Raw genomic sequence first — 26,317 nt, forward strand, 5'->3', positions numbered from 1 at the left:
AGACTAGAGCAAGACAAAGAGCCTTCACAGATAAAGGTTGCTCTTCCAAAGAAATTTTCAAGAGTTTGCATCAGAGGAGAATCAAAACAGAAATTTGCAGAGTGCTTATGCCTGATGGATCATGGACTACTTCACGGTCACAGCTTGCCTCCGTTTGTGTGCATCACTTCTCTCAGCAATTTGGCTCTGAAGCTCCTCCCTCGCAACAGGTTTTGCTTGCACGAAATTTACTGTTGCAAAATGTTTCTCCAATCATTTCTCCTACTCAAGCTTTGGAATTGGAGGAACCCTTTACTGAGAGGGAACTGTCAGATGCCATCAAATCATGTGGCAGATGGAAATCCCCTGGATGGGATGGCTTGACAGTCGAGTTTTTTCTAGCATACTGGCCTCTTTTGAAGCATACATTACTATCTATGGTAAATGTTGCATGGCAACATCAGAAAATGCCAGACACATGGAAGAGAGGTCTTGTTAAACTCATTCCTAAAAAACAAATTTGTGAGTCTTTGGCTGATTGGAGACCCATCACTCTTATGCCCGTAATTTACAAAGTCACTACTAAAATGATTGTAGCTCGGCTAAAGGGGTTTTTACATGATGGGTTGCATCCTGCGCAATATGGTTTTGTTCCCGTAGGCATATCACTGATAACATTGCTAATGCCTACATTGGAATTGAATATGCCAAATACACACAGCAGGATGTTTTGTTATTGCAAGTTGATATTGCCAAAGCTTTTGATACAGTTCAGTGGGATTTTATTTCATCAACTATGCAGGCTTTGGGTTTTGGCACAAAAATGCAGCAACTCATCAATTGGCTATATCAAGATAGTGAAGCTGCCTGCATACTTTCAGGAGATATTTCTCCATCCTGGACTCTTGCTTGCTCTGTCAGACAAGGATGTCCACTGAGTGCTTTACTTTTTGCCATAGCCACTCATCCACTGCTTCAATATCTGGATCACCTCTTGGACACTGACCAGCTGCACGGTTTGGAGATCTTTGGCAGTCGCAGCATGATTGCTCAAGCATATGCTGATGATTCATTCTTAACTCCAAAAAATACTCGGGCTGATCTGTCCATGATCATGCATGCTCTTTCTACATATGGATTGGCTGCTGGCCTTCGGGTAAATTTTCAAAAATCAAAATTGTTGCCTTTACATGAACAGGACTGGCACAACCTTTTGTGGCCTGGGGAAATTGTCCCTGCTTCTCAATTCATTCGACATCTTGGTTATCCTTTAGGCTGGGGACTCACCCGTTCACAACAAACTGATTGGGTGCTAGTAAAGTTGAGGGCAAAACTTGAATATTGGAAGCTTGCAACTTGGCCATTACATGTTCGTCTGCGAATTACACAATCCATTTTGATAGCATACATACAATTTTATCTGCCTCTTACTATGTTCACTAAGGCAGATTTAGTTTCATTTATGTCAGCTATCATGGAAATTTTCTGGCGTTCAAAACATGGCAAGAAAAGTCTCAGATTACTCTCCATGCATCGTCTCTATTCTCCAAAGATGCACGGGGGTCTGAACATTCTTAATATTCAAATGCATTTACTTGCTCACAGGGGGAAAATGATGATGCAGTTTCTACAAGGAGATCAGCCTTGGGCTTTTATGATTCGCTCTCTCTTATTACATCTTCATACATCTGCTTTTGGGAATTGGCAGCTTACTCAGTGGGAATTTTTATTTGGTTCTATCCAAGGCAAGATCAGAGGATGCCCTTTTGTCTCTTCTCTGCTTCTTGATTGGAAACACATTCTTTCCCACTTGGAATGGAAAGGCAGGGACTCTCTCTTGGGCAACTCTTTGAGGGAAGAGAATCTCTTTTGGTCTAAAGTATTCCACCCACCTTTGGCCATACAAGAACCCCGACGTTCATATTTTCTCTCCTTCAAAGGCATTTCATCTGTGGCAGATGTACTTCAAGATGATGGCACAATTCTATCTTTTTCTTTGGCTGCTCGCAAATATGGCCTGGGAGCTCATTATCGTCCTTTATGGCATAAAATTTCAGCAATGCTCCAACATATCACAGTGTCATCATTGTATAGAGTGTTATTACCTCCACCTTGGATTTCCAACAGAGCAAATACTGTTTGGCATATGGATCGTCCAATGAAGTGGTGGAGAAAAAGGCTGCGTCTCCTTTGGCATTACAAAGTCCCTCTTCGACAACAGCTTTTCCTATGGCGAGTTCTCCTTGGCATTTTTCCATTTGGACAGTTACTCGCACACAGACATATTGCTTCAGCTATTTGTCACAGATGCTCGCACTCTACTGAATCAGTGCTCCACATCTTTTGGTCCTGTCCAACTACTTCTGATCTCATTGCTCTCATCAGACAGAGGCTTCGACAGCGATTTCCTACTGTTACTTTTGGCAGATTTTTCTGGCTGTTTGGATTTCATCCCCAGAGACAGGGTTTTGATTTATTTTTTGTATGGGTGCGATATTGGACCCTATGGACTTTATGGATGGATAGAAATCATAGAGTCTTTGGTGATCCATTATTTTCATCCTTCCTTTTTTTCAAACGATCTCTGCAACAATCATTCTACGATTGTTTTCAGACTCGTTTGATTGATCAGGATGTGTATACGGCCTATACTGAGATCTTTTCTTGAGTAGTAGCTACTTCGCTTTTCGAAGCAGCTATGAATGTAATTATTCCATAGCAATAAAGATTTCTTCTCACAAAAAAAAAAAGTGCATATGCGCCGCTCCCTGGGTAGTCGCTCTGCTCTGCCGCTCTCAATGCGAAGTGTGTGTGAAGATATTGGGCTTTTTGGACCATCTGGCAGGATCACAACATGCGATATTTTGGGAATCTGTTCTTGCAATCTTATGAATATTTCAGACTCTCCCTACGGCAATCTATCTATGATGCTTGCCATCAAGGAGATCTTCCTCAGTCATGTCTGGAAATAGTTTTTCTTTGCTTTTGATTTCCTATTGAGGCTCTCTGCTTTTTTGAGACCCTCATGTAAATTTTGCTGATAATATGATCATGGATTTACCAAAAAAAAAAAAAAAAGTGTGTGAAGAGACCCAGAACTACCCAAGAGAGATCCTCAGTGAGTGGGGTAGGTGAATCTGTGTGTATCCCGGTGGGTCAATGAAACCCTCCAGTGTGATATGTAAGAAGTGATCTCTGTAGAAGCTAAGCTTCACTAGGAGTTCACTCGGTCCCAACCAGGTCCGAAAAGTGTGTAGCTGTAGTAGATCCTCACGGATAACCTGGTTGACCTCGTGTGATAAGAGGGGAGAAAACGGAGCATCCATGCTATACTGGAAGGGAGGTAGTCTATCCATGTGGAGCCCTAGTTGCTCAAACCATCTCTCTGTATGTGCATACCAGTACCTCTGATCTCCTCCTGCTGCAAGTGCCATAGAAGAGGATAGAGCTATCCATGGTAGCCTGCTACGCCCCGAGGTATAATCCCCATATTTCCTAACTCGGTACAGATATGTGATGACCTGAAATGCAGCATCTAGCTGTAAAGGGGGTGACCCAAACTCAGCCTGAATGATCTGGTGAGGAACGGATGACTTACCATGAATCATCTGTGATAACATGAGAACCTGTAGCCGCTCCACATAGGGCCACTCTGTATCCGACAAGTCTGGCCCCCAACAAGGGCTGCCGTACATCCCCGCTGGGCGAGCCAAGGAGTCAAAAAGCAACCTCTTGGTGCGTGGATCCTGAAAGTGCGAGTGGAAGCACTGCCTCTCTAGTTTGGCCAATGAGGCATACCCTCTACTGAAGCGTGCCTGCATCGCGGGTCTCATAGTGAAGCTCGGTCTAGAGAAGATAACCCCAAGATAAGTGTATGATGAAACTATCTCAATAGATGACCCCGCAAATGTGAACTGCTCTTGACTCATGATGGCTCGAGATGTATTGAAGATCATGACCTTGTTTTTACCCAGGTTGACCTTCAAATCACGAGACTCACAAAAGGACTGTAGTGCGTCTAGGTGTCTCTGAAGCCCCTCTGCTGAGGAAGACAAGAGAGCCACGTCATCTGCATAGAGCAAAATCTGGATCAGCGTGCCCGCAAGAGAGCAACCTACACCCCCCTATGTCTGCATCACTGTCTCAAGCTCGTCAATGTAGAGGCCAAACAAGGTAGGCGACAAAGGACACCCTTGTTTGACCCCGATGGTACTCTCGTCTGTCCACCCAGATCTTGCCCGAACTCTGTTAGAAACTCTCTCGTAAAGTGCCATGACAGCCGAAATGATCTCTTGGTCATAACCCAAGTCTTGTAGGCGCTGGATGAGGTGGGCTCTCTGGACCGTGTCAAATGCCTTGCGGAAATCCACAAAGCGACAATAAACCCTCTGCTTTCGTGACCTCGCTGTTGGAATTATATCTATAATTCAGCAGTGACCAATGTAATATAATAAGTTAGTTAGGGGCACTTTTCCCTCTTTTAGAGGTTTTTCCTCCTAACTGCAGTTAGTTCACTAACTATGGTTAGTGACTACTAAGGTTTTGTCACTATGACAAAACCTTATCTACACTACTTTGTGTTGTACTCTTTTACACACTCTATTGAGCAACTACAGCTTCCTAGCTTACGACTCTCTCACACTCTCTTGCTCTCACTCTCTCACACTCTCTTGCTCTCACTCTCTCTATCTATCTCCATTCCTTCATATGGTATCAGAGCAGGTCTAAGAGTCTAGCGCTCCTTGCTCCTCCAAGCTTCAACCACAACCTCGACTTTCAGCCTCAGCAAATCTGCCCGTACAGTCCGTACGACTGTACGGATTTCTATCGCCCGCCGTACAGATCTGAGTTTTCGTACCTGCAGCCGTACCACGCCGTACGCCGTACAGATCTGACTATCATTACGCCGTACAGCTTCGAGCTTTTGTACCTGCAGCCGTACCTCGCCGTACACCGTACAGCTCCGAGCTTCCGTACCTTGTCGTACCTGCAGCCGTACTGCGCCGTACCTGCAGACGTACATCGCCGTACCAGTTTGTACTGCTCCGTACCAGATTGTACTGCGCCGTACCAGTCGTACTTCGCCGTACAACGCAGTACCAGTTTGTACTGCGCCATACATCGCAATCTGTGCTGTACCGTACAGCTTGATCCTTGGCAGGTGATCTTTGACAGGCTAAGTTTGCAGACAGCCATTGTTTGGCTAAGGATTCTGCAAGAAAATTTGGGGCATTTTACAGATTGAAGCCATTGCAATCATTGGGCAAATTTGAAGCTATCACAAGAGCAAAATTGCAGATTCTTCTGAAATTTGGGGCTTTTGTATTAAAATTGCAGATTTGGGGCTTTTGACATTTTTACCCCTTTCTGGCTGTAATTTCTAGCTACAAATTGGGGCTTTTGTGTTTGGAGAGCATTTTTTGGAGTATTCAGTATATACTGCCTTTATTGGAGTGTTTGGAACACTTTTGGCAGATTTTGGAGAGTGTTCTATGCTTGGACAGATTTCTGACAGCTCAAGTGCAGAAATCTAAGTTGCTTATACAGCCCGTGCTTGGGTGTGGTTTTTGGGAGTTGTGCATTTTATTCCCAGTAAGGGAATTCAGCTTTGTATCTGCTTCAATTCTTTTTTTCAGATATGGCCCATCAAAATCAGAATGATTTTCAGTTCGGTGGTCTTTCTCAGGAAGACAAATTGGATGGTACCAACTACTCCCTCTGGAGTTTCATGGTACGTAATATTCTGATTTCTCGCAATCTATGGGATTATGTCAATGGGGATGAAATCCGACCAGCAGATATTGCACCTGCTACCCCTCCTCACCAAGGAGGTGGAAGAGGTCGTGCACAAGGTGCAGCTGCAGGACAAGTTGTTGGTGCAGCTACAGTTAATACTCCTGAACAAAAGAGATGGGATTCACGAGATGCCTTAGCTTTGTCTTGCATCTCTCTTTCAGTGAAAAGATCAATCATTCCGCATATCCGGTCGTGTAAGACCTCCAGGGCAGCGTGGGATATTTTGGAAAGCATGTATGCAGCACGGAATGATGCCAGGGTATCTTTTTTAAAAAGAGAGTTGACAAATACACATATGGAGGAGGGTGACTCCATGTCAGCCCACCTCACTAAGCTACAGGATCTCAGAGAGCAGTTGTTAAATATAGATGAAATTATTCCTGATTCAGAGATGATTACAACCACTCTGAATTCTCTTCCTGAGTCTTATCTCAGCTTTCATACTTCGCTGAATTTATCATTGAGGGGGGGTGCAAATCCTCTTTCTTTTCATGAGCTGATAGGACTTCTGCTTCAGGAAGAGCAGACCAGGAAAAATTTGGCTTCACGTGCAGGTGAACAAGCCATGCTCTCAAAATTCAAATCAAAAACAAAGGGACAGGCAAAAACAGCAGCAAATCAGCCTTCCACTGGGTCAGGACAGCCTTCACAAAAGGCTAAAAGTGATGCAAGCAAGCCCAAAAAGAAGGGTTTCTGTCACTACTGCAAAAAGCCAGGTCATCACATAGCAGAATGCAGGAAAAGGATTGCAAAGGAAAAGAAAAACAGCTCAGGAATGGCTGTTTCAGATTCAGCCCCTTGTGCATCTGACAGTGGGGATGCTGCAGCCAACTTTGTTGGTCAAGATTATGCCTTTTTATCTTGCATTTCTGATTCTAGGTTGGCTGTTCCAGATGCTCGGGATAGTACAGCTTCATGCAGTGATGACACTTATGCATTTTTGACTTGCAGTTTTGACTCTCCTTCAGATGCATCTGCTTTCAGTGTTGATGAAACACTGAACATATGGTATTTTGACAGCGGTGCATCCAAGCACATCACTTCGAGGAAGTCTCTTTTTACTTCCTTGCATCCACCTCCTGTTGGTAAGAAAGTCACTTGTGCCAATAACTCCTCATATTCAGTACGTGGCACAGGAGAAGTTGAGCTCACTGCCATTGATGGCTCAATTTTCAGACTTTCTGATGTTTTATATGTGCCTGGCATAACCAAAAATCTCCTTTCAGTGTCCACTCTTAACAGAGATGGATTTCAGGTCATCTTTGAGGATGAAAAATGTGCTGTCCGGGACAGGGAAGCTAACAATGCCTTAATGTTATCTGGTACTCTGCTGCGTGGGCTTTTTCAGCTTGATATTTTTCAGAAAAGAGCAGCTCATGCTTTGGCAATTTCTTCCCCTACAGTTGCCATGCAAAATGCAGAATTATGGCATGCCAGATATGGCCACATGCATTACAACAGCTTGATGACACTTCAGAAATTTTCAATGGTTGATGCATTGCCACCTCTTGCAATACCTCCTCCACATGCCTGTGAAGGGTGCATTTTAGGTAAAATGCATAGATTTCCCTTCAAGAAGGATGGTTCAGTTAAAGCTGTTCGCAAATTGCAGCTTATACACAGTGATGTCTGTGGTCCCATGAGGACTCCTTCATTGGGTGGTCATCTCTACTTTGTCACATTTATTGATGACTACTCCAATTTTACTTGGGTTTATGGGCTGAAAAAGAAATCTGAAGTGTTCACAGTGTTTAAACACTTTTCAGCCATGGTTGAAAATGAAACCGGGCTCAAGATACAGATATTACGCACGGATAGAGGTGGGGAATACCTATCTGCAGAATTTGATTCTTTTCTCAAACAAAAGGGTATTGTGCATCAGCTCACAGTCAGGCTAACCCCTCAGCAAAATGGCAAAGCTGAGCGCAAAAATAGAACCCTCATGGAGATGGACAGATGTATGCTGAAAAGCAAACACATGCCTCATAAATTCTGGTTAGAGGGTTTGATGTGTGCCAATTACATTTTGAACAGGGCTCCCACTAAGGCTTTAAAAACAAAAACTCCTTTTGAGGTCTGGAATGACAGGAAGCCTTCAGTGGATCACTTCCGAGTCTTTGGATGCCTTGCCTATGCACATGTGCCAGTTGAATTTAGGCACAAATTGTCAGATAAAGCCATCAAATGCATATTTGTTGGATACAGTGCAGAAAGCAAGGGGTATCGTCTCTACAATCCTGCTACACGCAAAATCATTGTAAGTAGAGATGTAATATTTTCTGAAAATTCAGCTTACACTCAGGCTGATTTTCAAATGCCTTCACCTTCAGAAGATGTATTTCAAGGGTTGCTACCCATTGCTTTGGGTTCCCCTGCTGATTTTTCTGATCCAAATCAGAATTTACAGCAACCTTCACATGCTTCAGTTCCGCCACGGGATGTCATGCCTCCTCCACAGGAAGTGGAACAAGTGGTACAGCAAGAAATTGCAGACATACATGTAGCAAAAACAGTCCCAAACTGGCTGTTACAGACTCTCCGGGAGAGTAAACTTGATGCTCCGTTACCTGGCAGGACTCGCAGTGCAGCAAGGCACATGGAAGGTGCTAATTCAGTGGAATCAGCATATGCAGGTACTCTACTTGATGAAGAGGAGCCTGCCACATTTGAAGAGGCACAAGGTAATGTGCATTGGATGAATGCCATGCACGATGAGTTGCAGTCCATTGCCAAAAATCAGACTTGGGATGTTGTGGACTTGCCACCGGGTAAACATGCTATTGGCACACGATGGGTATTTAAAGTCAAACGGAAGCCAGATGGCTCCATTGACAGATATAAAGCCAGGCTGGTTGCTAAAGGCTATGCTCAGAAAAAGGGCATAGATTATGAGGAGACTTTTGCTCCCACATCCCGGATGACCACCATCCGCTCAGTAATTGCAATGGCTGCACATTTTCAGTGGAATGTTCATCAGTTGGACATCAAAACAGCCTTCTTAAATGGGGACTTGCTGGAAGAGGTGTATGTCAAACCACCTCCGGGTTTTGAAATTACAGCAAATGCACTTCAAGTCTGCAAGCTTAATAAAGCTTTATATGGGCTGAAACAGGCCCCTCGTGCATGGTATGCAAGATACATGCCTATTTGACCAGCAAGGGGCTGCACAATAGTCCTACTGAGAGCACCCTCTACATCAAGATGGATGGGGGGGAAATATTAGTCATCCTTCTTTATGTTGATGACTTACTGCTCACAGGGTCCAATGACGACAAAATTGCAGATTTCAAAACTGATTTGCAGACCCACTTTGATATGTCAGATTTGGGGCTGCTTCATTTTTATTTGGGGATCCAGTTCTCTCATGAGAGACGTGGCACTGTTATGTCTCAGTCCAAGTATGTTCAGAAACTTTTGGACAGATTTAACATGCAAGAGTGTAAGCCCATATCTACTCCTATGGAACCGGGGCTGAAACTCACAATGCATGATGCAGGAGAATCAGTTGATGCCACACTTTACAGTCAAGCTGTTGGATGCCTCATATATCTCTGCAATACTAGGCCTGATATTCAGTTTGCAGTATCTCAGGTGAGCAGGTATATGCACAGCCCTAAAACTATGCATTGGCAGGCAGTTAAGCGCATCTTCCGTTATTTGCAAGGCACCAAGTCTTTTGGCTTACTATTTCCCAGGGGGGGTGACTTGCAGATGCATGCCTACAGTGATTCAGATTGGGCTGGTGATTATGACACTAGGCAGTCCACTAGTGGCAATTGTTTCTTTTTGGGAAAATCTTGCATCTCATGGCTAAGCAAGAAACAATCTACAGTGGCTACCTCATCATGTGAAGCTGAGTACAGGGCAGCTTTCACAGCAACAGTGGAATGTGTCTGGCTGAGACGTTTATTTGCTGATCTTTATCTGTCTTTGGAGGGTCCTTCTCCAATTCTCACTGATAGTCAGAGTGCCATTGCAGTGGCAAAGAATCCAGTGTTTCATGCTCGCACGAAGCACATTGAGGTTCACTATCATTACGTCAGAGAGAAGTTACATGCAGGAGAGATCAGTATGATCTTTGTGTCCACACATGACAACGTTGCAGATATCTTCACCAAAGCACTACCACGTGAGAAGTTCGAGGCATTTCGCAGTGCCCTGAACTTATATCCGTTTGGTGATTGATCAGCTTTGTACATGACATTGGCACTGCAGGGGGGTGTTGGAATTATATCTATAATTCAGCAGTGACCAATGTAATATAATAAGTTAGTTAGGGGCACTTTTCCCTCTTTTAGAGGTTTTTCCCCCTAACTGCAGTTAGTTCACTAACTATGGTTAGTGACTACTAAGGTTTTGTCACTATGACAAAACCTTATCTACACTACTTTGTGTTGTACTCTTTTACACACTCTATTGAGCAACTACAGCTTCCTAGCTTACGACTCTCTCACACTCTCTTGCTCTCACTCTCTCACGCTCTCTTGCTCTCACTCTCTCTATCTATCTCCATTCCTTCACTCGCCTCCTTGATGATACATCTGAGCGTGAGAATGTGGTCCATGGTTCCATGATCACGCCAAAATCTGGCCTGTCCTGCTGCTCTAAGTCCTCGACACGCAAGTCTGCTAACCTCGGAGTCAAGTACTGATGCATAAATCTTGGACATGACGTGTCCAATTATAATGGTCCTGTAGTTCTCCGGGCTCATGGGATCCCCTGCCTTGTGGATGGGTGATATAGTGTTAATGGTCCAAGTGTGTGGAAATCCCAAACAAACCGCTTCGTTAAAAAGCTTTGCTAAGGTCGGGGCTAGGAGGTTAATCCCATATGCAATGAACTCAGTGCATAGCCCCTCATGATCCTTCGTTCGGCCATTATGAAGTTTCATTACGGCATCCTTTACCCCTCCTCTAGTGAAGAGGGTGCAAGATGTGGGACGAGGCATGTGTGTGAGGTTAGGGACTGGCTGATTTGGGATGTCATAAAGTGTCCGTGCATAATCAAACCAGATCTGGGTGTCAATGAGTGGAGGAGGGGACCGTCCTTCTAGAAATCTCCGCCAGAAGTCCTTAGAGTTGTTACTAAACAAAATATTCAGTAATTCCTCCTCGTTTCGACGAACGGCGTCTAGTTTCTTCCTCCGTACCAGTCTCTCTCTTCAGGTAGCGTATTTGGTGCGCTTGGAAGACTGTTTTTGGTTTTGAATCTGAGTCGACGGCGTAAGGCCTTACACTCATATCGTACCAACTATTACAGGGTACGGTTCCAGGGGGTGGTGGGCGGGTGGAGCGGGTGGTTGTTGGAAAGGTCACCTCCCCATCTGTAAGCCCCCAAATGAGGAGAGCGTGGGGGAGGGAGACCTAGGGCAGGATGTGCCCCAAAAGAAGAGAGGCGGGTACCTGGCTGATCTGCAGGAGCATAAGGCTGAGCAGAGGACAGCAGTAGGGACCCAAGAGAAGAGACCACGGATGACATCAGCAACAGTACGGAATAGTACAGAGCTGAGGCGTACACGTGGCAGATCAGGAAAGCAGGGTAAACAGGCGCTGACATGGCAGGTCAGGAGCGTAGGTGTACGCGGCTGCATGGGGCCTGGTACAGCAGCAAATGGGGCTGCCAGTGGGCAGTGGCATGCCTTAAATAGGCTGGGTCCCTGCCTTGATTGGAGAGCCAAAAGCCCTAGAAGTGTGGGCCAAAGGGCCCTAGTTTTGTGAGCCCTTAAAGGGCTGTTTTGGGGCAGACTGGTCGGCCCAAACAGACCAGCCAGTCGGCCCATTTAGGGCTGGCTGGTCGGTTAGTTCAAGGGGCCCTTGGGGCCTATAAAAGGAGAGACTTGTGGCCTCATTTCTTATCCAACATCCAGCAGAAAGTGGAGCAGACAGGAGCAGCCTGAAGGCATTCCCTTTGGCCTCATCTTGGAGGTAAAGGAGAGTTGAAGGAGTGCTGCAGACTGAGTTCCCTAAGGGCTGGGACCTTGGCTGTCTTCTAGGGCAGCAAGGTGTTGTGATCATCATACCTTCTGGAGCAGCCATTCACAAGCAGGTTGGAGCAGTGGAACAGGGACCTGTGTGCTGTAGACAAAGCTTGGCAGGGGCTGCCCACCTAGGCTGATTCACAGGCAGTAAGGTGGAGAAGAACACACTGGACGGAAAGTCTACAGACGCTCGGGGAGCACGCGGGCTCGAGTCTAGAGATAGCCAGTAGATAGGAGAAGGACCTTGTGGTTAGATCAGAGGACCACACCGTTGGTGGGACTCTGGATCTATATCTTTTGTATTGTGTCCATAGTTTTGGACGGAAATATATAAGTTTTGGTGGTTTCTCTATCTGGCTGGTTCATTGTCTATTGATGAGTCTGCACACCTATTTTATGCACATTAAGTAAAGAAGTTTGTGATTCCACACCGCACACGCACACTGTGTGAGCTCCTGGGCATTACTATCAGTCTTCCGTTGCATGTACCCTCTGTTGGGTATTTTCTAACATGGTATCAGAGCCCAAGTAGGAGGCTCACAGGTGTGGGAGCCTGAAGCCAGGGACCTTGCTGAAGGATGACCCTGATTCAAAAGCCCTAGGGAATCGACTTCCACGATTGGAGGATTGTGCCCTTGCGAGAAGGAGGGTGACTTAGGTTCAGTCAGGTGCGTTTAAAGTTCGCGGTCCAGGTTATCTGGAGATGTACTTTTGTTGCAGACCTTGCCAATGGAAGGACGGGTTGAAATAAACCCTTTGAGCATGGTGCCTGGAAGACTCCAGGTTGTTCGCTCATTATGAGGGGGACAAGTGGAAGATCGTAGAGGTTGGATTGCTCGAGTTCGAAGGTAGGAATGTGACGGAAGATGGTGGTGCCAGGAGGTGCTACCAGAGATGGACCTGTGTACTAGGATGGTGTGCGGAACCGGACTTGGTGGAGCAGGAGCCACTGGATGAAAAGCCAGGAAAAGATTTCGACATCAAAAAGTTCCAGAGGACTACGACCAGGGAGTTACTGGAGCATCTTCATCGACGTGTTGGCATTGGGCCGAGATGTGTCGGTGAGAGGGGGTGTTGGAAAGGTCACCTCCCCATCTGTAAGCCCCTAAATGAGGAGAGCATGGGGGAGGGAGACCTAGGGCAGGATGTGCCCCAAGAGAAGAGAGGCAGGTACCTGGCTGATCTGCATGAGCATAAGGTGGAGTAGAGGACAGCAGTAGGGACCCAAGAGAAGAGACCACGGATGACGTCAGCAACAGTACGGAATAGTACAGAGCTGAGGCGCACATGTGGCAGATCAGGAAAGCAGGGTAAACAGGCGCTGACATGGCAGGTCAGGAGCGCAGGTGTATGCGGCTGCATGGGGCCTGGTAGAGCAGCAAATGGGGCTGCCAGTGGGCAGTGGCATGCCTTAAATAGGCTGGGCCCCTGCCTTGATTGGAGATCCAAAAGCCCTAGAAGTGTGGGCCAAAGGGCCCTAGTTTTGTGAGCCCTTAAAGGGCTGTTTTGGGGCAGACTGGTCGGCCCAAACAGACCAGCCAGTCGGCCCATTTAGGGCTGGCTGGTTGGTTAGTTCAAGGGGCCCTTGGGGCCTATAAAAGGAGAGGCTTGTGGCCTCATTTCTTATCCAACATCCAGCAGAAAGTGGAGCAGACAGGAGCAGCCTGAAGGCATTCCCTTTGGCCTCATCTTGGAGGTAAAGGAGAGTTGAAGGAGTGCTGCAGACTGAGTTCCCTAAGGGCTGGGACCTTGGCTGTCTTTTAGGGCAGCAAGGTGTTGTGATCATCATACCTTCTGGAGCAGCCATTCACAAGCAGGTTGGAGCAGTGGAACAGGGACGTGTGTGCTGTAGACAAAGCTTGGGAGGGGCTGCCCACCTAGACTGATTCACAGGCAGTAAGGTGGAGAAGAACACACAAGACGGAAAGTCTACAGACGCTCGAGGTGGAGCACGCGGGCTCGAGTCTAGAGATAGCCAGTAGATAGGAGAAGGACCTTGTGGTTAGATCAGAGGACCACACCGTTGGTGGGACTCTGGATCTATATCTTTTGTATTGTGTCCATAGTTTTGGACGGAAATATATAAGTTTTGGTGGTTTCTCTATCTGGCTGGTTTATTGTCTATTGATGAGTCTGCACACCTATTTTATGCACATTAAGTAAAGAAGTTTGTGATTCCACACCGCACACGCACACTGTGTGAGCTCCTAGGCATTACTATCAGTCTTCTGCTGCGTGTACCCTCTGTTGGGTATTTTCTAACAGTGGTGTGGGGAAAAGCGTGAATGGCAGCCTTGTGTAGTGAGCGGGTGACAAGGGCAGTGCGATCCTCTAAAAGGGGTATGAAGTCAATATAAGCGAGAAGTATGTACAGATGGCCAGAGTAAGAAGTTGAGTGATCCCGATCAAAGCGTATATTGCGGTAGGTGGAGTAAGCATTGAGTGAAGGGATAGAGCGAAGGATTGTGCTAAGCAGAGGGTTGAGCTAGAGGGAGGGAGTTGGGTCCAAATGAGAGGGTGAAGGGAGAGGGAGAAAGAAAGAATTATACCATCACAAAAACCCAAAATGGCAAATGAAACCAAACTATCAAGTATGGCATGCTCGTGCACCCAAAGATGTCTAGTACAGCTCTACATATATAGCATGCTTGTACACCAAGAAATGTCTAGTACTCTTCTATAATACGGAAGATACGTGTCATAGATGTGGAATATAAAAGAGTTTGGTAGTGTCCCTTGAGCCCTTGTCGTCTTTGGTAAATGTGTGAGGTCTTTATTTGTCACTCTTTTGTCTACATGGTGGGTCTCAAGCTTGGGCGTTGTGAGATAAGTTCACATAAAGGATTATGGCACCATGGGGCAGGTAAGTCCATGGTTACTTATAAGTAATTAGAGAATTGAATGTACTACTGAGCTGTGCAGCCTAAGCTTGACACCCATATAGAATTACGTTAACTACCAATGTATTGTGTAGGGATTTTCTATGTCTCAACTCCAAATGTGTGAATTGTAGAATTTACTTTGAATAAAGAATGCTTTAATCCCCCTTCACAATCTTCTTTTCACAGAAGCATTCATTTGTTGTTGTTTGTGAATTCTAGACACAAGTAGTTGTATGATTGAACTATCTCTACTTCTTTTTCCCAAAATATGTTTGCATGGTATCCCAATGGTCATGGTTTGAGTGAGAGAGAGCATAGCTGTGAAGGCTGAGCCTGTATATGGATTGGGGAGTCAAGTCACAAATAACATACCATTCAATGACTTGGGTTGGACTTAATAGTCTCCCATACTTCTTCATTTTTTGACCTCTGGAAACCTTACATCTTCTAGCACATTTGCTCTTATTACATTGCTTGAGCAGTGCGGTATTAAGGGTTTGGAATGCCAATTTTCTTCTATTCGTTGGGGTATGGTATAATGTGGCATGCCCATTTCTGGCTTCTTGGATAGATGAACCATCTTGAGTCTCCCACCTACAATAGATTATCAATTTGTTGAATTTCCCCCTTTGCCTGATATTGTGTTTTATTGTGTGATGTGCTTTATACAAGATTGAAATTCCGTACGCCCTCTTTTTGAGATGTAAGATGTATTCCATGGTTCTTGCAAACAATTGAGCCCAAATAGGAGAGAAGGTAAAGAGTGTTGACTTCTACCGGTTTGCCAAATAGTGGAAAGGGAGTGACCAATCTGCAAGTCTTAAAATTTTTTGACAGGAAAGAATATTATGAGGATGATAATAATGTAAAGGGTTTTGTAGGGCGTGATAGTCAAGTTGTACATCAAGCAATGCTTTACTGTGGTTGCATGTTTTCTTATCCCTCTCCCTATAGTCTCTTGTTATAAATCTGGCCTTTTTGTGCTTCTGCAAGATGTACACTGCACAACTGTGTGTCAGATGAAGGATTCTATACAGGGATGTTACACTTGACAAAATACAAAAAATTTCATATTGTTTGTAAACTCCATCGTGGTTGAGGTATTGCAATCTGCTGGAGTTAAAGATGGTCATGAAACCTTCAAGAAGTGATTGAATGTAGCCTTTTTATGTCATGATTGGGGTATCAAAGATTATCGCCGAGTAATTGTGACTGATATATCCGTGAAATGATACGCAAGATCTGAGAGTCTGAATCAGTTATGTGTAATCGTGGAGGAATTTGTAAGTTCATTATCTCCTCAATTTGTGGCATTGCAAATCGTTATGGATAAATCATCTTGTTCTCTTGGCATTCAGCCCATGTGGATGTAAAAGTGCTAGATCGGAGTGAGTGTTTGTCTTTCTGTTGTCCAATGCATTCACTCTTAATAAATGATGTCTGCAACCTTTTTCCAATTTTTGCAAGGAAAATACAATGCCAAATCTGGATTCACCTTAGTTTTCTATTCTTTCATATGTTTTATTCTATTACTGTCCGCTTAGGCTTCTTATCATTTGGCTTCTTATCAGGTCAGGCTACCTAACAGTCCATTCCGCTTCTGTGGCCATGAGAGTTGTAGTGTCCTTCAACATGTGTTTTGAGCTGGACAATTGCCATAGGATTTTAAAAGTTTTTAGTGTTTGTCTACAGGGGAGGGCTCTACTCAATGCAATTGGAAACCTTGCTTTGAATGATGCTTATGCACAGGCCCTACTCAAACTTGGCCATACATTAGAGAATGTTTCCGAGCAGGTCTGTAGTCTTATTCTCTTTGTGATTGGCATCCATGGTTTGGATTCTTTTATTCTGCAGTCAAGTAATGGCTTCTCTCTGATCAGGAGCCTGATGCTGCTTTGGGAAATGGGGGCCTTGGACGGCTTGCATCTTGTTTCCTAGACTCTCTTGCTACCCTAAACTACCCTGCATGGGGATATGGGCTTCGCTACAAATATGGATTGTTTCACCAGAACATAACAAAAGAAGGCCAGCAAGAAGTAGCTGAAAGCTGGCTTGAGGTGACTAAAAACTCACAAACTTTATCAATACATCTAGTTTGGTGCCTTTGCTTTCAATGTTCTTATCAATCATATTTTATTTGACATCTATTTTTGCAGCTTGGGAATCCTTGGGAAATTCCTAGACATGATGTATCGTACCCTATCAAATTCTTTGGTGAAGTCGTTCAGGGTTCTGATGGTAAGAAGCAATGGGTACAGACTGAAGTTATTAATGCTGTTGCATATGATGTTCCGATTCCTGGATACCAAACAATGAACACAATCAACTTGCGGTTATGGTCCACAAGTGTGCCGCCTGAAAGCTTTGATCTTCAAGCTTTCAATTCTGGCAATCATGAAGAAGCAAGCAGAGCTCATACAAATGCAGCAAAGGTATCTTTTGTGAGATACTGATTCTAGCTCAGATATGTTATGGTGCAATTCAATTTTACTGATCTTCAGAGTCTTGTTAGTTGAGTTGCTTTATAACTTTCTTTTTGTCTTTTGTTGGGCGTGTTGGTGGCTTAGATTTGCTACATTCTTTACCCAGGCGATGACACAGTCGAGGGCAAGATACTGCGTCTGAAGCAACAATACACTTTGTGCTCAGCCTCACTTCAAGATATTATTGCTCATTTCAAAAAAAGGTCCATTGGCAAGGTGAACTGGCTGGACTTTCCCAACAAAGTTGCTGTGCAGATGAATGACACTCACCCTACCCTTTCAGTGCCAGAGCTTATGAGGATTCTTGTAGACGTTGAAGGATTGCCTTGGGAAGAAGCATGGAAAATCACCCAAAAGTGAGTACTGGGAACTCAATTATGCTGCCACATGGTTCAGTCTGGTTCGTTGGTTTAAATAACTCTAATCTCTATTGGGAATGCCCTTGTATCTGATTTTACCATATTATTTGATTGTAAGGATCTTCAGCTGCTAGTGGGCCATATAAAAGGCTCCAAATTATGCGTTGCACATTGAAATTAAGTGTAGTTAGTGGAATAAGAAGGGTTGTTCATCTGCATAGTTTGGTTCTTCGATAGCATGGATGAGTTTCTTCTGTAAATTTTGGACATTTCATCATTTGCTTGCCTGCTTGACTTATCCCAACAATGTTTGTTTTTGTTGTACCATTTTGGAACAACGCCTGCAGGAAGATGCAGAGATCCATATCTTGGCTAAATATATTGTTTGGGTCAATATTATGGAATTACAAGGATTCTAGCAAGTATTTATTCTAGTTTGTCAATATTTGAAAGCATTTTGTATTTTACCTTTGAGTGATTTATCCATGATAGCTTTCACAGTTGTTCTGCCCTCACATATACTTACACATGACTCACTTTTATGCAACTTTAAATCGTGGAGGCAACACTCAAATTTCAAATATGATGTGTTTGACATTGCAACACATTTTGTGAGGTAGGATATGTTTTCATTTTTTGGGTTTTTTGACACAATGTTACATACATGAGGAACTTTCCATACAATACCCCATTTACAGAATGATGGCATGGTGCAGTATGCAAGTATGTACCACAATATCATTTAAGGCTTATGGGGCAACCTATGCCACATGTTAGTTTATTCACATGACAATCCATGTGCATGTCAATTTTATTGATGTGGCAACCTAGTGAAGACCTTGGCTCGTCGCTTAAAGCCTTTGCTGCCAGATATCATCAGAGCTACTCAGACAGGTTTTGTCCAAGATCGGAGTATCTTGGATAACATCTTCACCTTTTGGGAGGCCACTCACTGGGCGCAGGAGAGTCAGCAGGAGATTGCAGTTCTTCTTCTCGATTTTAAGAAGGCTTATGACAGGGTGGACTGGGGTTTCTTGGAGGGCACTATGAGGAGGCAGGCTTCAGTGATAGATGGATTTCTTGGGTCTCCTCACTTTACTCTCACTCTTCTAGTAGGATGGTGGTTTGTGGAGGCAGAGGACCGGCTTTTCAGCTATCCAGATCAGTACGACAGGGATGTCCGCTTGCACCTTACCTTTTCCTTTTCGTAGCGGAGGCTATGGGATGCTTTATGCAGGCTACCAGTCATGGCACTTTGGGCCTTTATCTGCCTATCTGGTTGGAGCAGGAGCTTCTGGACACTGAGTTTGCTGATGACACGGCACTGACAGTCAGAGGAGATGCATATAGTCTTGCTACTGCTGCGGACACAATTGACAAGTTCTGCCTAGCCTCAGGGGGACTTGTCAATTGGAACAAATCAAAAGGCATCTGGACTGGAGCTCAGCAGGATACCCCAGCATGGGGAGGAGACAGAGGCTTTGTGTGGATACCCAGAGGCACCTCCACGAGATATCTAGGCTTCCAAGTTGGCATTGAGGTGTCCCCGATGCAACAGTTTGTCCCAGTTCTTGAGAGTATTGGGAGGAAGCTAGCCTACTGGAGTACGGCTAGACTTTCTTTGGCCGGAAGAGCGCAGGTACTCAACTAGGTTCTACTTGCGACTATGTGGTACGTTGCGTCATGTTGGTGCTTTCATGCTGACTCGATTCGCCAGGTGAGGAGATTGCTTCTGAATTTTCTGTGGAGTGGTGGTGATGGTTCTGAGGACACTAGGGCCAGAGTTTCATGGGATACTATCACTTTACCCTTCTTGTAGGGAGGACTTGGGGTTCTTGATCCAGAGATGCAGAGCAGAGCCCTTTTAGTCAAACTTCTTATTAGAGGTTTGACTCCAGGAGATCAGCCGTGGAAGCAGTTCCTAGTGCATGGGATTCATCAGTGTACCCCCAGAGCAGCAGGCTAGTGGGCAGGTAGAGTCAGTTGGATCTTCCTGGCAGACCCGCATTCTCAACCTTCCTCACCACTGGTAAAAAGGCTTATTCAGATCTGGGATCTTTTTCGACAGCACCTCATCAGAGCAGCTCCCTCCTCCAGAGAGGAAATTGCCCGACAACCACTTTACCATAACCCCCTGGTTCGGTATCAGGGATCTTCCCTTGGTATAGAACTTAGGACTCCCTTGGCCAGTTGGCATGCTCAGGGGGTTGTGACAGTTGGAGATTGGTTCAGGGGAGGTGTGGAGATTTCAGAGGAGGTGATCAGAGATAGACACGGGCCACTTAGACAGATTGCTGCTACCAGATTACTGATCATGAGAGCTATTCCTCAGCAATGGAGGGTTATACTCACAGATCCTGCCTATGTTCACCCTATCTCTACTTGGTCAGGTTGTTTAGTGAGGCTGGGCTATGCATCGGAGTTCGTTTAGGACCGGCACCGTTTATCTATTTTGAGGCGGACTTCTCTCACAGATTGTATCCCACTCAGCGCCTGGATCGGCAGGAGCTCCTTTGGCAGAGAGTCAGGGTCATTGGTTGCCTGGGTAAGGAATGGGCCACAGATCCTTCCAGGTCGACCATTGCAGAGGATATTAGATGGAGACTTTGGATTTTTCAGGGTCGACCTCTTGCGGAGCTTGACTGGGACCCAGGTGAGTGGGCATGGCCTGCTCCGATGGCAGGTGATCGTCCTCTTTCCTTTTTCCAGTACTCGATGAGGGCAGGTTACAGGTTTCAGCAGAGAGACTCTCATCACCTACCATCTGCCTCCCAGCATTGGCGCGCACAGGGACTTACTGCAGAGCTCTTGCTGAGCTATTGGACTCACTTTTGGGGCATCAGTAGAGCCAGGAAAGTCTGCTACTTTCTTTGGCTCACTATACATAGAGGCATACCCGTGGGTACTTGGCTTCAGCAGATGGGTAGACCCTCCTTGTGTATGCGTTGTCAGCTTGTAGAGGAATCTAGTAAGCATTGTTTATGGAGCTGCCTCAGCTCTAGAGTGGTCTGGATAGGTATCTTCAGCTTGTTCTCATATGTTACATCCGAGTCTTTTCTCTTGACATGGGGCGCTGTCCTTTGGGGGAGAGGATCTGGAGCCTTTACTCTCTTTGAGTCAGAGCCATGAGACCACGGTTTCTTCATGCAGCGTCGCCAAAACGGGGTCCCACAGAGGCCAGCATCATGGAGCCACAGGATTTGCTTTTGGTATCTGTACCAGCTCAGGATTCCCTACCTACTTCAGCTGCAGGGTCAGCCTGGGAGATCATTTCCAGCATTACCCTATGGTGGATATGGTGTTCGCGATGTTCTTTTGTCCTTGGGGGCCATTTATGCTCGGAGGCTGACACTCTCGCTTCCATTTGGGTGGAGATTATCTTCACTCTCAGGAGTCAGGGGGAGCGGTGTACAGGCACCTCGTTGGCAGCTCGTGGGAGACTTATATCCTTTATGAGGACATGGGACTGCTCCTTGTTTTTTCATTTGACCCCTTTTGGGATGTCGTGGCATTTGAGTCCACCACCATGGCTTTTTTGCCACATTGTTGAGGCTAGGGATAGAGTACTTTCTCTCCCACCTGTTGTATGATTTGTTTAGAATAGAATATATCACTCTTTATTTAAAAAATATGTCTATGTGTGAGTAATTGGCCAAATGGAAAAATGCCAAGTAGGACGCGCCAAAGGAAAAGCTGTTGCCGAAGAGGGACTTTATAATGCCAAAGGAGACGCAGTCGCTTTCTCCACCACTTTAGTGGGCGATCCATACGCCAAACCGTATTTGCTCTGTCAGAAATCCAAGGCGAAAATAATAACACTTTATACAGAGATGACATTGTGATATGTGAGAGCTTCAAAGGACGGGCTGAAGAGGAAGAAGAATGTAAAATCCAATCCTCAAGCCTATTCTGAAGTTCCAAATGAGGTACCGGCAAGAACAGTTGAAGCATTGTTGAAATCCGATGCCATAAAGGACGATAATGAGCTCCCAAACCGTATTTGCTAGCAGCCATAGAAAAGGATAAAAGAGTGCCATAATCCTGAAGTACATCCGCCACAGAAGAAATGCCTTTGAAAGAGAGAAAATAAGAACATCTGGGTTCTTGTATGGCCAAAGAAGGGTGGAATACTTTAGACCAATAAATATTCTCAGCCCTCAAAGAATTTCCCGACAAAGAATCCCGGCCATTCCATTCCAAGTGGGATAAAATATGTTTCCAATCAAGAAGCAGACGAGAGACAAAAGGGCAGCCTCTGATCTTGCCTTGGATAGAGCCGAATAGGAAATCCCACTGGGTAGGCTACCAATGCCCAAAAGCAGAAGTATCAATATGTAATAAAAGAGAGCGGATCATGAAAGCCCAAGGCTGATCTCCTTGCATAAACTGCAACATCATTTTCCCTCTGTGAGCAAGTAGATGCATTTGAATATTGAGAATGTTCCACCTCAGAATGAAGCTCAAATGCTAAACCCTACTTTATCAGATGCAGCTTTTTCATCGAAAGATACGGATGTTGATTTAGCTTCTCTGCCTTTGCTGCTTGTGCCAGAGTTTTCTTCTGTCCGGGATGCAGAAGTACCTTTTTTACTGGAATCTTTTCATCCCATGTTACAACAGGTTTTTGAATCTCTGATTCAAAAATTTCGGGTACCAGCCTATATCAAGAAGAATCACAAGGGCAAAAAACAGCTTGTTTTTATTGATGGTGTGGATTCATCACTGCATCAGTTTTTATAAAGCAACAATTTAAAGCTGGAGGCTGCTGTGTTTGATGCTCCTCCAGCTTGATATGTCACTTTTTACTTGACTACCTCATGACTTTTGCTCTGAGGTTTTACTTGTAAAAACTTTTTCCTTGTACTTATTGGTGGGTTTTTACCTCTTTTGAGGTTTCCCACATAGAAATATAAAGATTTCACTAAAAATACTTTAAAAAAAAAACTCTGTCTGTGTGTGTGTGTCTGAAAGGGAGCGATGGAGACATGCAGTGGGAAAAGATGCAAAATGGAGCTTGATGCGCATTGGATGGGCAAATCCCAAATCAAGATCCAAAGTAGATGGCACGGGCTGCGTCATATCCCACAAAATGCAAAGACGAACATCACGGGAGGCTTGCAAGAAATCCTATCTCGGAACATGAAGAGGCCTTTTCAAAAAAGCTGCAAGAGTTGGAAGATGCTGAAGAAGAGGCACAAGCAGCGCTTTGAGAGTAGTCCAAACCGGACAGTGAGTCAGATTGGTTGCAGAAGGATCGAAAAGTGGATCCCAGGGCATGACATAAGCGAAGAAACCAGCCCCAGGAACACCAGCATGACTGACAAGGTGCTCTACCACCTCAGTCGAAGAGCAGTGGGCATAGTAAAATCCTTTGCCCAGAAAGACAAAGGAAGAAATACAATCCAGACCCACTGCAACATCAGCCCAATGACGAAGTTGAGCTGAAGATAAAACCCTGCGCATGAAATAGAGGCAGACTCCAAATTACTGAGCTTGCCGAAGACTAGAGACCAAAAGGGTAGAATCCAAGGAACAATTAAGCGGGAAACTCGATGAAGGAACTTCTATGACAGAGGCAGAGCACAATTGGCGAAGAAGATCCAGATGGAGGGAAGAAGAAGGGCCATCGGAAACATCCAGCTTTGCCAATTTGATCAAAGGTGAGGCAGACAAACCACCATGCTTCCGCCGAAGAAAAACACGAGTAGGAGGAGCAAAGGCAGAAGGAGGCACTGAGGCAGAGAAAAGAAAAGAGGAGGAAGGAGGCTGTGCAGTTGACCGTACAGCATGTACGGATGGCCGTACAGCAGGCACGAAAGGCCGTACGGGGAGGTGCAGCGAGCACGGGAGCTATAGGGGGAGGGGTACGAGGGGCAGCAGGCTGCATGAAAATTGTACGGAAGGCCGTACAGCTGACGGCAGCTGTACGGAAGACAAGGTAGGCAGCAGGGACGGCGAGGGTGACTGGACGGACGGAAACAGGGAGGAAGACGAGGCTGGCAGGGCAGAAGAGCAGGTCTCCATCGCTCACACACACACACACACCCTTTTTTTTTTTAGTGAAACCTTTATATTTCTGTGTGGGAAACCTCAAAAGAGGTGAAAACCCACCAATAAGTACAAGGAAAAAGTTTTTACAAGTAAAACCTCAGAGCAAAAGTCATGAGGTAGCCAAGTAAAAAGTTACATATCAGGCTAGAGGAGAATTAAACACAGCATCCTCCAGCTTCAAATTGTTGCTCTGTAAAAACTGATGCAATGATGAAACCACACCATCAATAAAAACAAGCTGTTTTTTGCCCTTGTGATTCTTCTTGATATAGGTTGGTACCCGAAATTTTTGAATCAAAGGGTCAAAAACCTGTTGTAACATGGGATGGAAAGATTCCAGTAAAAAAGGTACTTCTGCATCCCTGACAGAAGAAAACTCTTGCACAGGCCTCAAAGGCAGTGAAGCTAGATCAACATCCATATCTTTCGACAAAAAAGCTACATCTGATGAAGTAGGTTTCAGCATTTGAGCTTCATTCGGACGATCAATCTGAATAAGAGCAGGGGCAGTATCCTGAGAGAGAGCATGCATGTCATCCTGTAAATGGCCCTCTGCAAGGGGTACATCCATATCCTAAGTAGAAGGAAACTGATGGTGCTCAACAAGGGTGCAATCCTGAGCTTCTTCAACAAGAAGAAGACAGACTTTTTTTTTGATAATATCTTGTGCAGTATATTTTTATGCTCATAAATTTACATGATGGGAGGTCTCCAAAATGGAGAGTATCCCAAAGATCAGAAACATAAAAAGAAAAGCTCCATGCAAGAAGCATCCATATCACCCTCATGGCAGGCATCATATAAGGATTGCCGCAATGAGGCTCGGAAAGATTCATATGACTTGTGAATCTGCCGACCCAAGTATGCCAAATTATGCTCACTCCAGATTGTCCAAAGAGCCCAATATCTCACCCAAGAGAGAAATAGTGAGTATTGAGACAAAGACCTCATAAATCTGCCAGAGGACATTAAGTCCACCATGCATCCTAGGAGAGCACACCATTTCCATCTTCATCAGTCTCAATGCTTTCACAGCAGTTTTTGTCCTCCATAACATCTCCATAGCTTGAGACATAAAGGCTGAAATATCCCTAGAGGACCAATGCAGCAAAGGCAAATAACACTGGACATAGGACATTACAATGGACTGTACTATTCTGAGCCTGACATGAAGAGGCCAAGTAGAAATCTTCCAGTATTCTAGTTTATGTTGAAGTCTTTGGAAGATCCATTTTAGTTGCTGCTTCCTGGTGATATGCCACCCTATGGGATATCCCAAATGCCTGACTACATCTTTGGAATGCACTCACACACACTACACACACACACTTTTTTTTTTGGTAATATCCTGTGCAGTATATTTATATGCTCATAAATTTACATGATGGGAGGTCTCCGAAATGGAGAGTATCCCAAAGATCAGAAACATCAAAGAAAAGCTCTATGCAAGAAGCATTCATATCACCCTCATGGCAGGCATCATATAAGGATTGCCACAATGAGGCTCGGAAAGATTCATATGACTTGTGAATCTGCCGACCCAAGTATGCCAAATTATGCTCACTCCAGATTGTCCAAAGAGCCCAATATCTCACCCAAGAGAGAAATAGTGAGTATTGAGACAAAGACCTCATAAATCTGCCAAAGAGCCAGAAATGTTTCCCAAATCTGTGACTCAGGAAACGGAGCCAAAGGTAATCTGAAATTCTCCTAAGGAGGACCCTAGAACACGGGCAGTGCCAAAGCAAATGAAGAACAGTCTTTGAAGGAGCCTGACATCTTAAACATGTGGATGGTGCAATGCGACATTTAGCAAGTGTGATCCCCACTGACAATGTGCTTGTCATACATCTCCAAAGAAAAAGTCTTTGTTTCAATGGCATTTTACACTTCCATAACATCCCGAGATTCTTCTGCCACCATGAGAGGGGCTTCCTTATATGCCACAGAGAATTAGCATATTGCTGAATCCATTGAGCAGGCTGAAGAAGTCTGTAGGCTTTGATCGAGGTTAAGGCAGGAAGAGGAACAGGATGAGTGCAGGTAGCAGAGGGTTGCAATTGCCAATCCATAAGCCTGTCTGTGTCAGCCACAGGAGGAACAGGTAGAAAAGGATGTAATAAATCAGCAATTTTCTTCCATATAGACCTATGATGCATTCCCAATGCATAGGAAGCAGTGGCCTGAGGAAAAGATAAGACATAGCCCTGATCATTTACCACATCAACTACTACGCACACACTTTTTTTTTTTGGGTAATATCCAGTGCAGCATATTTATATGCTCATAAATTTACATGATGGGAGGTCTCCGAAATGGAGAGTATCCCAAAGATCAGAAACATAAAAAGAAAAGCTCTATGCAAGAAGCATCCATGTCACCCTCATGGCAGGCATCATATAAGGATTGCCGCAATGAGGCTCGGAAAGATTCATATGACTTGTGGATTTGCCGACCCAAGTATGCCAAATTATGCTGCTCCAGATTGTCCAAAGAGCCCGATATCGCACCCAAGAGAGAAATAGTGAGTATTTAGACAAAGACTTCATAAATCTGCCAAAGAGCCAGAAATGTTTCGCAAATCTGTGACTCAGGAAACGGATCCGAAGATCAACTACTACACACACTTTTTTTTTCGTAATATCCAGTGCTGTATTTATATGCTCATAAATTTACAAGATGGGAAGTCTCTAGAAATGGAGAGTATCCCAAAGATCAGAAACATAAAAAGAAAAGCTCTATGCAAGAAGCATCTATATCACCCTCATGGTAGGCATCATATAAGGATTG

General features: G+C 44.8%; 1 protein-coding gene across 2 annotated transcripts in view; it reads left to right on the forward strand.

Moving 5' to 3' along the window:
* The window catches only part of LOC147901526 (alpha-1,4 glucan phosphorylase L isozyme, chloroplastic/amyloplastic-like), a 138,999-nt gene that overhangs the window by 14,510 nt on the left and 98,172 nt on the right, over nucleotides 1–26,317 (forward strand). For both annotated transcript variants that reach the window (XM_087374334.1, XM_087374333.1), the window contains exons 3-6: nucleotides 16,327–16,428; nucleotides 16,515–16,691; nucleotides 16,791–17,066; nucleotides 17,202–17,473. In XM_087374334.1, the coding sequence (XP_087230460.1) occupies nucleotides 16,327–16,428; nucleotides 16,515–16,691; nucleotides 16,791–17,066; nucleotides 17,202–17,473 (827 nt within the window). The remainder of the gene's footprint in view (nucleotides 1–16,326; nucleotides 16,429–16,514; nucleotides 16,692–16,790; nucleotides 17,067–17,201; nucleotides 17,474–26,317) is intronic.

The sequence above is a fragment of the Dipteris shenzhenensis genome, chromosome 5, assembly GCF_047967505.1.
Source record: "Dipteris shenzhenensis isolate YYH24624 ecotype China chromosome 5, Dip_SZ_1.0, whole genome shotgun sequence".
Taxonomy (NCBI): domain Eukaryota; kingdom Viridiplantae; phylum Streptophyta; class Polypodiopsida; order Gleicheniales; family Dipteridaceae; genus Dipteris; species Dipteris shenzhenensis.